Below are 12,555 nucleotides of genomic sequence, written 5' to 3' on the forward strand. Positions count from 1 at the left end.
GGTGCTTGCTAAAGTCGACAGATCCAAAGGTCTTCATCATGCGTTTGTGTTGACTTGTACCAAAATAAGGCGAAAGCCGCAAAGAGCTACCGTAATTTCCGGCCTATAAGCCGCAATTTTTTTCACACGCTTTCAACGGTGCGGTTTATGCGGTGATGCGGCTAATTTGTCCATTTTTTTCTAACGGCCGCAAGGGGACACTCGAGCGGAAAAGGCAAGGGTGAGACCGGTAGAATATATGTGCCGAGGAAGTGACTTTTACCGGTCCGGCCCTGTTAGTGCTGCGCTAGCGTGTTGCTACCGTGTGTCAGTGATTTTTACCGGTATCCGGCCCTGTTAGCGCGGCACTAGTGTTAGCACGGTGCTAGCGTTAGCGTTAAATTCTCTGTGTACCGTCTTTGTAAATATCTCGTGTTTCAATGTGGGCACTTGCAGCTGTTTCACAGCTCTGACATATGGACGTACCAAATGGTATTTCCTTTACAAATGTACTGGGTGAGTCTTATAACCAGGTGCGCTCCATAGGCCGGGAATTACGGTAATGATTATTTTGTTACAAATTAAAACAATTTAGTAGCTGTTGGTTCTTAGAGATTATTTGGCTATATAAAAGTCAAAATATTAGAACCCCCACCCTAATAGCCCTAATGTAGTATTCTCTAGGTGACAAAAACGTGGCACACTGCGTATTTAATTGTACTGTTTTTTTAATGTAGTATAATCATATTCTATCTCACACATTAACCTGATTTTGACAAGGTATTCATTGGGTGCTGTGCATACAAAGAAAATGTCATTTCTGATGCAATTCTGCATCGATTTTACTGACACTGACTCGCAAAGAAAGAGACAACTTTACAGCAATGGATGAAGAAAACTCAATTCAGATAATTGAATGAGCATCCTTTTAAATTCTTAAATATTGGATTCACATGATATGGAGAGTTGTATTTGACAAGAACATGTATGCTTGATTGTTTTCAATTTATGACGAGGACCACGTGACTTTCTGGTCCTGCATAGCGGCCATCGCGTGCACTGGATGACCGACGTGGATGATGAAGCACTTACGATCGCCGGTGACTTCAGTTAGGACAAGACGAGTTGAAACTGAAAATGCTTTTTGGCCCAAGGCCATAAGCACCTTTGACTTGGACTTGGCCTCATGGTCAACTAGCAAAAAACATCACCGAGGCAACGCGTCTTGGCCGCGCCAAAAATCAGAAGCTTCTCTGTGAGCTCCTTGTTCAGAACTCTCGACGAAGCCAGGAAACGCTCATGGCCGTAAACATCGGGGGCGCCCTAAAAATCACTGAAGGGAAAACTCCTGAAAAAGGATCACTGGCGGAAGATCTCCACACAGGCGGGGCCGGGATTCGAATCCCGTTCCTCAGAACCATGAGACAGGTGTACCAACCAGTTGTTCACCGCGCTGCTCTCAAATCTTTGTAATATAGACTGCAGCATTAATTGAGCACAATGAAACATGCCACAAATACTTTTATAGATGACATATAAAAATACAAATACATTTACATTCTATTTACATTGATTTCCAAATGAAACAAATACATATGCCAAACGATTTCTGCCACTTAATATTTTGAATTTAGTGATTAAAAACAAGGGATATCTGCAAATGGTGAATCAAGGCAACCGTGCGGTTCCTGTTTTTGAAAAACTTTCATCTTCAGTTCTAAAAGGAGAATCGAAAAGAAGCCTTGTGAATTAAAAGTGAAAGTCTTCAACACACAACAACGGTCCAATCGGCTTGATTGAACCTTTCCAGAATAGCACGATCTGGGTGGCTACCAATCTATACAGACGCAAGAAATATGACTTCGTTGCTCGAATTTTCATACATGAAATTGAAATTCCCTTAAGGATTTCACCGTCTATTCCCTTGGAGGGCTGCCTCGACCCCTGCCCCTCCCTTGCTCAGGTCGAGGCCCTCGAGCATTTCCAGGAGGCGGAGCTCTTGATCCAGGGGCCCGAGTCACCACACACCTGGTGAGGGAAGCAGCCAATGGGACATCTCTTTGCAGGTTCGGGCCTTTCCCATTGGCTGGCTTCATTTTGGGAGAGTTGACAACTTCTGGAAAGATGAAAGAAGAGTACAAGGATGAAACAGGAGGTGAACGCAGTTGAAAGAAACTGTGCACGTGCATACCAGGTGGGGGCGCCACCTCCTCAACGGCAGCTGCCATCAACGATTTGTCGGGCAGCAAGTCTTCCAAGTCTTTCATGACTTGATTAGTGCTGTCCTTGTTGTTCTTGCGATTCTTCTCCTCATCCCGGGCCTTACGGGTTGACCAATGCATTATGAGTCATTTGTTGTGTTTCAGCTGGAAATAAACAAGCGACATCTGAAGAGAATGCAAATACTCGCCATTTGCATCTTCCTTTTGAGGTCTGTGTTTGCTTGTTGGTATCCCTTCGACACTGCATTCAGATAATATATGGCCAGGCTGTTGCATGGACCCACATTTTCAAATTAGCCATCACGTGGAGAACAAGAACATCAAAACAGTGAATTCCATAATAAGATGTACGCAGATTATTAGACGGTGCTCATGTCGCGAAGGCTCTTGTGAACATACACCTGATATCCCGCTGATTGATAGACGAGTCAAAAAGCAAATACGGGGAATACTTGGTTCTCGAACAAATCGGGTTTTTGAATGAAAACTTCGAGATTTTTTTAATTCTGTTTACGAACAAAAATCGGTTCTCGAACACCTGCGCCAAATCTCAGAAATAAAGTAACGCGCGCGGCCCGAGCAGCTGACCCACGACGCGCATTGTTATTGTGTATAAGGCAGCCTCTGTACGCAGACGTGGGAAATATCGATTTGGTTTTCGAACAAATCGCTTCTCGAACCGCCTTCTGGAACGGATTGTGGTTGAGAACCGAGATTGTATTGTATTGTGATACGCGGCTTATCGTTCGACATTTAATTTGTACTTACACCATAAGGAGTACAGCTGGCATGATCAGTCCAGGGTTGGTGGCGTAGTTGAATATGTTCCCAATGAAGGAAGGAAGATCCTGTTCTATAGTCTCCATGACTACATCGTACATCTTCTCTTGGCCACTGCAAGAGCAAAAAAATGATCAAATGAAATATACTTGCAGTTTTGTACTTTTGACCCTTGGAAGAAACATTATTTCTTCCATTCCTTTCACAAATATGGCCGTCTTAATGCCGGTTCTTGACCTGAATGGGCCACAGTCAAAGGACGGAGACAGGGTCATGATGGTGTAGACCACTGGCAACAGGCTGAGGAAGAGCACAAGCAGCAACAGGCCCATGTAGAAGTTGTTGGATCGCGACGCCTTGAAGACTCGCTCGTGAGGAACGTTACAGGCCATCACGGCCCAGCACTGATAGTACATCGAACACAGCAGACGCAGTACGTTCAGACCCACCAGCCCTGGGGCGTAAAAGGCTCCCATCCTGAGAGCACAGTCGGGCCCGGTCAAGAAAATCTTCGCGCTGTCGCGGAATTTCGGGAAATGTGCTCAAATCACCATATCATCCCTTGATTGAAGATGAGGCCCAGCACGTTTCCACTGATGTCAAACTCTCCGTACGAAGGCTGAAGTAAGCGCAACGTCAGGCAAATGTCAACTGAATTTTGCATTTAGAAAACTTCAATATTACTCCTTCCGCCGCGCATCGGTAATCGTGTGTCTCGCTTCCAGTAATTAAGTTTGACGTGCGGTGCAGTGTTTCCCTCGCTGCTCGGGATCCTCTGTCTTAACACGACCGCAATGGAAGGTATCAGGTTCGCTCCATGCAATAAACACTGTGTCGTACTCGCACATGCTTCAGTAAGACGCGACACTATCAGAACAAACACCACGAGAAGTCTTTTTGACGAATATGTACAAGAAGCAAACTGATAAAGAACAATTTGGGCCTTGGAAGAATCTCTGGGAATACAGATTAGGCGACGCTGACTCATATCGCGAGCGCTCACAAATCCGGCCTCCAGGTCCCAGCACCAGCAGTAGTTGAGGAAGCGGACGACGACAGCTCGCAGGAAGTCCCCGATCAGAATGGTCAAGTAGTTGACTTGCATGTCAGACACGATCAGCTTCACGAATTCCTGCGGAGCAAAAACGAACCGCGAGAAGCGTCACGTGACAAAAAGGTCGTCCTCGGGGTGGAGCGGGCGACGACTGCTGACTATGCCGACTGCGGTCTCCCAGCAGGGTCCCCTGACGACATCGGCCGGGTGGACGTCGGGAGGAGGCACGTCTGTGGTGTTGAAGTGACTGCTGTAGTTGCGAATGTACGCGTTCAACGCCCATTCGCTGGCGTTCTTGATCGCCTTCTCACTCTCTAACTAAAGAAAGAGAGAGGAAAAAGTCGAATGTGACGGACATACTTTGTCCATTTTGACTTCAGAATATTTCATTTAAATTCATTTAATGTCACTTTAATTTTGACCTACGTGCGTGGATGTGTGACGTATTAGATGCAGCAACAAAGGCTCGCTTACGTTGGGACACAATTATGCCCAGCGCTGATTTCTCGGTTTTGTCCTCATCTGATGAAGAAATAGCATTATCGGTTGATCAGGAAGAGGGACGAAGACTTCCATACAGATTTGAACCTGTGGCTGTAAATAATGTTGAATATTCAAATGTTTTTTTGGACGGGAATGACGCCAGTCTGACTACACGCCCGGGACACACCATTCATCCATCCTATCGATTTTGGGGTGCGTTTAGGGCAGCCAGCGGAGGACTGCACTGAGGACAGCACTCGTGGCCATGAAGCATGGAAGAACCTTATATTGTGGGAAATTTGTTTTAGCCAACAGTGTGTCCATGGTCCAAGTGAGAATGACTACCGTGCCTCCACAACAGCGGCACGGTAGCTCAGCTGCTAAAGTGTTGGCTTTTTGTTGTTGATTTTTGTGGAGTTTTATGTGTGTGTGGAGAATTCTGGAGTTTGCAGGTTTTCTCCGGGCACTCCGGTTTCCGGTCCTTAAACAATTCTTCTCCTTACTGGGCAGAACATGCCACCGAACATTCCGTGGATTATTTCTATCTGAATTATCCCCAAATTTTGCAATACAGTCAGGTATTTTACCGTGTCCGATTGTGATGGTACCACATGTGAAGAGACTACAAACCAGCGATTATTTCATTGTTGCCGCACTTAATACTTCACATCCGCACACGTATGTCTTGTGACTCGCCAAAATCGCGGCGCCCATGAAAATTCGTAATTGCCGATAAAAATCTTATCAAAACACCATTAAATGAGAGAGGATTAACATCACGTTTTCAAGCTACAGTAGATATGACATGATTTATTGGATACATTCTTAATCCAAACCACCAGACTTCCCCTTTAAACTGTTCCGCGCACTTCAGTTCATTTCTGTTCTTACTGGTTGTGTGTGTTGCAGTAAATACATTTACTGCGATATCAGTCTTAGTACACTACTTGCCACCTCATGGAACGGCTAATCTTTTTCCAACTGTGGGGGAAATTGTGCATAAGCGTCTATTTGAGAGAGCGTCACGGTCAATGCGGTCAGTAAATTCAAACAGCGCTAAAATTGCCTTACTTTTGCAGTGACCTCATCAAAAAGGGCAAAAAGGAAGGTGTAAAGGTTTCCCAGGAAGAGCGCGAAGATCCGTCCCAGTTGCCACTTGAGCGCAATTCGCGGGTGATAGTCCTCCAGTTCGGCGATACTTTCGAAAAGAGGAGGACACACCAAGCCCAGCAGAGACATCACAAACTCCACCTGGTGGACGTTTTACAGCGGAGCCTTACCAACAAACGTCGTTTTTTTTTCATCGCGTCCTCGCAAAATGTTCGCCGTCGACCTGCCTCGTTCTTTTGGAACCAGGAGAGCTCGTCGTTATCCATGTCGGCAAACTGCTGGGAGCGCTTCACCACAAAGTAAATGAGGTAACCGCTGCCGCCGAGGCTGCACAGGATCAGAACATTGGCAAGCACCCTCAGGAAGCGACGCAGGTGGACGTTCTCGTCCTTCTGGTTCTCCTGCTCGTCCACGATGGATTCCTGCGGGGTACGTTGAAGCCGCATTACAACGGATCCTTTTGGGGGGTGAATTGAATTCTGTTCCCGCTATCAATGCTTCCTGGCCCTCGTGCGCTCGCTCACCTTGAAGCTGGTGGTAATGGAGGCATACTTGTTGTCTGCCGTCTCCGGGTTCCCAATCAGGTAGTCCCAGCTGGTGAACATCTTCCAGGCGAAGGTGAACTCGCCCTCTTCAGCACCGTCGCCTCCTTCGTTGGAGTTTCGGGCCATCCTGAAAAGTAGGGAAAACCCGTTCGTATTCAGATAACTGCCGCACTGCAAAGGTGTGCGTTTGTGCATGTGTGTGTGTGTGTTCCCTACGTTCTAATGACGACCATCAGGCTGTATCCAAAGATGCCGACGCCGACCAGCAAGTATGACAACGGAAGCCTGAATTGCAGCACGCCGATGGTGCGCTGATGGTCGTAGTATCCATAGAATAAAAAGGAATATTTGCAGTAACCCTGCCGGGGGTACACATAAGGGCAAATGACACAAGGACGGATGTGTGAAGATAGAGCACAAAAATTGAAAACGTAACAATATACGGGTCTCCTTTTGCAGCTGGACCCCGGAAAGGGCCTGGCTCATAATCTTACTTTGTCGGGGTTGAGCTCAGGACAAGTTGTTCTTCACCAGATTCATCCGAGCATACATTTATTAACGTTTCGCTTTGTGGACTGTGTACTGTCTGTCTGGAACCCCCCAAAAATAACTTCAACCAAATAATTCCAACCTACGTGACGGCAGAGAATTGTTCAAAAGGCCCAACTTCTTATTAATTGATTCATTGGGTGATTAAGAGTCATTGTCATTTTGAGGAATGTGTTTGTTGCCCACGTCCAAAAGTTGGACAAAGACAGCAGATACAGTGATGAAAATAAGTTTTTGAACACCCTGCTATATTGCAAGTTCTCCCACTTGGACATCACTGAGGAGTCTGAAATTTTGGTTATAATTCCACTAACCGTGTTTGGAGGAAGACAAATGATCAGTTCCATCCCAAGAACACCATCCCTACTGTGAAGCACGGGGGTGGTAGCATCATGCTTGGGGGGTTTTTTCTGCACATGGGACAGGACGACTGCACTGTATTATGGAGAGGATGAGCGCGGCCATGTATTGTGAGATTTTGGGGAACAACCTCTTTCCCTCAGTCAGAGCATTGAAGATGGGTCAGGACTGGGTCTTTCAACATGACAATGACCCGAAGCACACAGCCAAGAAAACCAAGGAGTGGCTCCTTAAGAAGCATATCAAAGTTCTGGCGTGCCCTAGCCAGTCTCTAGACCTAAACCCAATAGAAAATCTTTTGAGGAAGCTGAAGCTCCCTGTTTCTCAGTGACAGCCCAGAAACCTGTCTGATCGAGAGAAAGATCTTTGTGGAGGAGTGGGCCCAAATCCCTCCTGCAGTGTGTGCAAACCTGGTGAACAACTACAGCAAACGTTTGACCTCTGTAATTGCAAACAAAGGGTACTGTACTGTAAAGATTAACATTGGTTTTCTCAGGTGTTCAAATACTTATTTGCAGCTGTATCACACAACTAAATCACTCAAAAAAATCATACATTGTTATTTCTGGATTTTTCTTTTTCGATGAGCTCTCTCACAGTGGACATGCACCTAAGATGAAAATTACAGACTCCTCCATGATTTCTAAGTGGGAGAACTTGCAATATCGAAGAGTGTTCAAATACTTATTTTCTTCGCTGTAAGTCGGAATCAGATCCTCACCCCAAAATCGAAGAGCACCGAGAAGTCCATGGCTTTCGCTTGTTCTTCTCGGGGGACAGTTTTCCTGGGAATGGAGCCGTACGGTAGACCCATGAGAATCTGATACACACCATGAAGGCTGTCAGACACCAGGAAATAGACACCATCCAAAATATCAACTTTACTAACTAGATTAGATTTGAAATGGACCAGTTGTACCTCGGGCAGGACCACCAGACCAAACATGAAGCCAAACAGGACCAAGTTGAGTCCATACATCCACCTCAAAAATATGAAGTAGGACGCCACAGAGGAGCCAAAGTGACCTGCGAGCAGAACGGCGGGCTCGTGAATGCAGCCGGGCGTCGCCGCGCGTGTCATCATTTCATCGTTTCATAAATCATCAACGTAAGGGGACCGACTTTCCACTTCCTTGATCTTCCTCTCCCAGGGTATGCACGCCGTTTTGAAGTTTTCAAAGTCACGTTTGAGCTTGATCAGTTTCTAGGGAGAAATATCAAAAGGATAACATCGTCAGACCTCAAAGCGGCCATTGTTTTTTTTTTTTTTTCACGAAACGACAAATTGAGCGGGTGACCTTCGCCATCATGACTTTGAACGCAAACAGTTTCTTTCCCTTTGCTTTCCCGAGAGCTCCTTCAAACTTTTCAATGAATTCCCGCGCCTCCCTGCGGGACAAAAGCACATTTTCGATCATTAGAAACTGAGGGAGAGAAAAGGCCATCGGGGCGCTTCGTTAGAGTCGAGCCCAGCGAGTGAAATGAGGAGGAGGAAATGAGCCGCCGATGGATGAAAATTTGCACACGGTGAGCGTGGATTGTACGAGCGGAGCGGTCGCAAACCACAAACGCCGCTTCATGAAAAACTTACGACAGGCCGGAGATCCCCTTACGCGTACAGAAGATTATGTACACTCGTCTGCACTTTCCCACTCGCTGCAAAAGTCAAACTTGACTTTCTACCTTTGCAATCGGCTGATGAACCTCTTCGTTATATTTCAGTCGATTCAAGCACCAGACCTGGAGAATGTTTAACTGGACCACTAAAGAAATGAATTTTATCTGTATTGAGCATGGTCCTCAGTCGGAAAAGGGTCGGGGGTGAGATCCTGCCCAAAGTGGAGGACTTCAAGTATCTTGGGGTCTTGTTCCCGAGTGAGGGTAGAATAGAGCGGGAGATCGACGGATGGATCGGTGCAGCGTCTGCAGTGATGCGGACTTTGAATCGGTCCGTTGTGGTGAAGAGGGAGCTGAGTCGATCTAAGTTCCTACCCTCACCCATGGTCACAAGTTGTGGGTCGTGAGCGAAAGAACAAGATCCCCGATGCAAGCGGCCGAACTGAGTTTCCTCTGCAGGGTGTCCGGGCTCTCCCTTAGAGATAGTGTGAGAAGCTCGGTCAGGGACTCGGTGTCGAGCCGCTGCTCCTCCGCATTGAGAGGATCCAGATGAGGTGGTTGGGGCATCTGATCCGGACGCCTCCCTGGTGAGGTGTTCCGGGCGTGTCTCACTGGAAAGAGACCCCGGGGGCGACCCAGGACATGTCTCTGGGCTGGCTTGCGAACACTCCGGGATCCCTCCAGAAGAGCTGCAAGAAGTGGCTGGGGAAAGGGAAGTCTGGGTATCCCTGCTGAAGCCTCTTCTCCCGCGACCTGACCCGGAAAAACGCTAGAAAATGGATGGATGGATGGATGGATGGATGGATGACACGCGCACACATACAAATAACAAAGTATCACTTCACTGTTTATAACAACCATTTTTTATGTGCTAATATCAAATTTGAAATATGACTGGATGCACGGGAGTGATTGAAATGACCCGAGTGACGCGAATAGCCTCCCTCACCTTGTTGTAAGCCTTCGCTTCGGCTTTGGGTTCAAATAAAAGAATGTTGCTGTGATACAAAGAAGACACACAGTTTGTAAAGATTCATTGCACGGAAAGGAGAGGAAAATAAAGAGTGAAAGTAACAAAAAAAAGCTTGAATATGTCGTGAGGATAGGCGTTAACATGAGCCGGTGTTGTTTTTTTGAGGACGGGGAGGGGGGGGTTGCATTCTTGACCTGAGCACAAGCAGCCTCCTCTTCATACGCCAAGGTTTATTCCTTAATGTGGCAATCAGTTTCTTCTTCTCCTCCACCTCTTGCTTCAGGACCGCCGTGTCGCCTTCCGACGGGGATTCATCATCGGAGTCGGAGGAGGAAGAGGAGCTGATGAAGGGGGGAAAAAAAAGCAGTCGTGGCCTTTTCACAACAAGGAAAAGACAAACGTAACATCGCAGATGGGTGGAGGGTTTTTGCAGCGCTCGGAATTGTCAGAAAATGCAATTTCGTCGAAGAATCCTGCACCATGACATTTAGTAAACGATTCAATATAATGTTTTTTTTACTGTTAAATTTAAAGTATGATAAAGCTTGCTCTATTCACTGAAAACAACAATTCTGTATTTGTCGCCAGAGAAAAAGCTTTGTTTTTTTTTTCCTAACTATTAAAATGAGAACCTGAACTCATCACTTTACAGTGGCGACTGTGTACAGTAGTTCGTATTTCATGCAGGGACGCTGACATCGCTCACGAAAAGATACACGATGGAGATTTCGGGAGGGTTTGCTGGACGGACTTATGAATGAATAGATGGATGGATGGATGGATGGATGGATGGATGGATGGATGGATGGATGGATGGATGGATGGATGGATGGATGGACGGACGGATGGACGGACGGACAAAGGTATGTATGAATGAATTAATGAATGATTAATGGATGGATGGATGGATGGATGGATGGATGGATGGATGGATGGATGGATGGATGGATGGATGGATGGATGGATGGATGGACGGACGGACGGATGGACGGACGGACAAAGGTATGTATGAATGAATTAATGAATGATTAATGGATGGATGGATGGATGGATGGATGGATGGATGGATGGATGGATGGATGGATGGATGGATGGATGGATGGATGGATGGATGGACGGACGGACAAAGGTATGTATGAATGAATTAATGAATGATTAATGGATGGATGGATGGATGGATGGATGGATGGATGGATGGATGGATGGATGGATGGATGGACGGACACGAACATATGAATGAATGAATGAATGAATGAATGAATGAATGAATGAATGAACGGATGGATAGACGGAAGTATGAATGAAAGAATGAATGGATGGATGGACGGACAGACGGACGACAGCAGTGAAGTGAGAGCAGCAAGCTTTGATGCGTTTGGCGTTTTACGGCCGCTTGGAGGTTTCACATGGCGCTTTGGCAAAGATGAAAAATGTCGGCAGGCGCTGACGGTGAGAGAAGACCTCAGCGAAAACTGCACCTGCTCAACTTGCCCTTCTTCTTCCTTTCGTCCTTCTCGCCACCTTTATCATTCCCTCTTCTCCCTTCGGCATTTCCCTTCTTCTCTTGATTCTGCTCCCCTTTGTCCTTTTTGCTCCTCTCGCGGTTCTCTGCACTCTCATTCTCGCCTTCATCCCTCGCTTCTTTCTTCCTGGAAGCTTTGGAGCCTCCGCTTTTCCCACTTCTATGATCATCATCGTCCTCATCATCTCCATCGCCGACCCGCCGCTGAGCCTTTTTCTTTCTTCCTCTCGTCCTCGGCACCTCGTCCTCATCTTCCTCTTCATTACTGTATCGCTTGGCTTTGCGCTGAGGTTTGGCTCTTCTGTTTTTAGATCTTCTCCTGGCCTCTTCTAAAAGAAAAAGAAAAAAGGTCAATTCATTGTCAGTAACTCAACTTTAGAATGACATCGGGTAAGTCTAACAAAATAATAATAATAAATCCGAGATCCAACACCAAAGGTGAATCATAAATTCTCTCTTCACATACATAATATTTAGATTTTTCACTTGTGACGCTGTCAGAAAGATGTTTGGACTCACCGTCACTCCAGATGTCCTCTACAGCGTCCACCTCCATACCAACTGCAAGAAATGAAAAGAACCAATGATCACGGATGTTGACAGTTATTGTAACGTTATAACAACAACCCCCCCCCCCCCAATAAAATGAAAAGATTCTCACAATCTTCAACATCAATAATTGCATCACTTCTCCTCTTGGGGGGCATCTCGTGTCGCTCATTGATTGTGTCTCGGTCCAATTTGGCAATTCCCCGACCGTCTCCTCGGCATCCACGGACGAGGGGGAGGGAGCCCGATTCCCCCATTCAAGTTAAAATATGCGCACGCCTACACACGCAAACGTGCCACTGTTTGGACTGCTCCTTGACGACCGTCGAAGACGCAAAGGGTTACAACAAAACCTGCATGGTGATCATTGGAAAGGGAATTTTTCTTCTCTGTGTTTTTGTTTTCATTTTTCAACTTTCACCTAAAACAAACAATAATACTGTCAATGACGGGTAAACAACAACACAAAACACGGCAAAGCAAATGGCGAATGACAATTAAAGATGAATGTTGCATGGTTTGAAATATTTTATACAATGTAAAAAGTGTGAGGAGACGTGATTTGATGCAACCTCAACTCTCCAATTCAAAGTTGTAGGTAAAAGACAGCCAGTGACATATTTGTCCATGGATCTTTTTTTTTTTTTTTTTTTTTGATGGAGCGTCTGCAAACTTGAAGTGCAAATGTGGCAGTGACGTAAATGCGTTACGACAACTGTGATCATTGCGTTGGGTCGAATGTCAGATGGTTGTTTTTGCATAATGCAGTGAAACCAGAGACATCAAGCTGCCCTCCGCCTTAAACCCAACAA

General features: G+C 46.1%; 1 protein-coding gene across 2 annotated transcripts; it reads right to left on the reverse strand.

Annotated features, from left to right (window-relative positions):
• Positions 1-1,371: 1,371 nt before the first annotated feature.
• Positions 1,372-11,901, reverse strand: tmc2b (transmembrane channel-like 2b). Of its 2 annotated transcripts, none has more exons than XM_061817552.1 (20): positions 11,856-11,901; positions 11,714-11,755; positions 11,151-11,523; positions 9,867-10,013; positions 8,381-8,471; positions 8,205-8,286; positions 8,002-8,108; positions 7,804-7,902; positions 6,390-6,532; positions 6,153-6,300; positions 5,856-6,050; positions 5,590-5,769; positions 4,195-4,353; positions 3,985-4,113; positions 3,533-3,600; positions 3,219-3,458; positions 2,970-3,095; positions 2,390-2,468; positions 2,171-2,300; positions 1,372-2,095 (listed from the first exon to the last, which is right to left on the reverse strand). In XM_061817552.1, exons 1-20 carry the CDS (start codon positions 11,899-11,901, stop codon positions 1,896-1,898), a joined length of 2,784 nt encoding a protein of 927 aa, XP_061673536.1. In that variant the 3' UTR covers positions 1,372-1,895. The 2 variants fall into 2 exon arrangements, with proteins under 2 accessions (XP_061673536.1, XP_061673537.1); XM_061817553.1 differs by having other exon boundaries at positions 2,156-2,300.
• Positions 11,902-12,555: the final 654 nt, after the last annotated feature.

Source organism: Syngnathoides biaculeatus, chromosome 4 (assembly GCF_019802595.1).
Source record: "Syngnathoides biaculeatus isolate LvHL_M chromosome 4, ASM1980259v1, whole genome shotgun sequence".
Classification (NCBI taxonomy): domain Eukaryota; kingdom Metazoa; phylum Chordata; class Actinopteri; order Syngnathiformes; family Syngnathidae; genus Syngnathoides; species Syngnathoides biaculeatus.

Excerpts from the sequence above, each read along its gene's own strand:
- tmc2b (XM_061817553.1), bottom strand. The coding sequence starts at position 11,901 with ATGCCCCCCAAGAGGAGAAGTGATGCAATTATTGATGTTGAAGATT. Across the intron at positions 6,533-7,803 it reads CGGTGCTCTTCGATTTTGGG|GGTTACTGCAAATATTCCTT; the intron begins GTGAGGATCTGA and ends TACCCCCGGCAG. Across the intron at positions 3,601-3,984 it reads GGGACCTGGAGGCCGGATTT|CCTTCGTACGGAGAGTTTGA; the intron begins GTGAGCGCTCGC and ends CGCTTACTTCAG.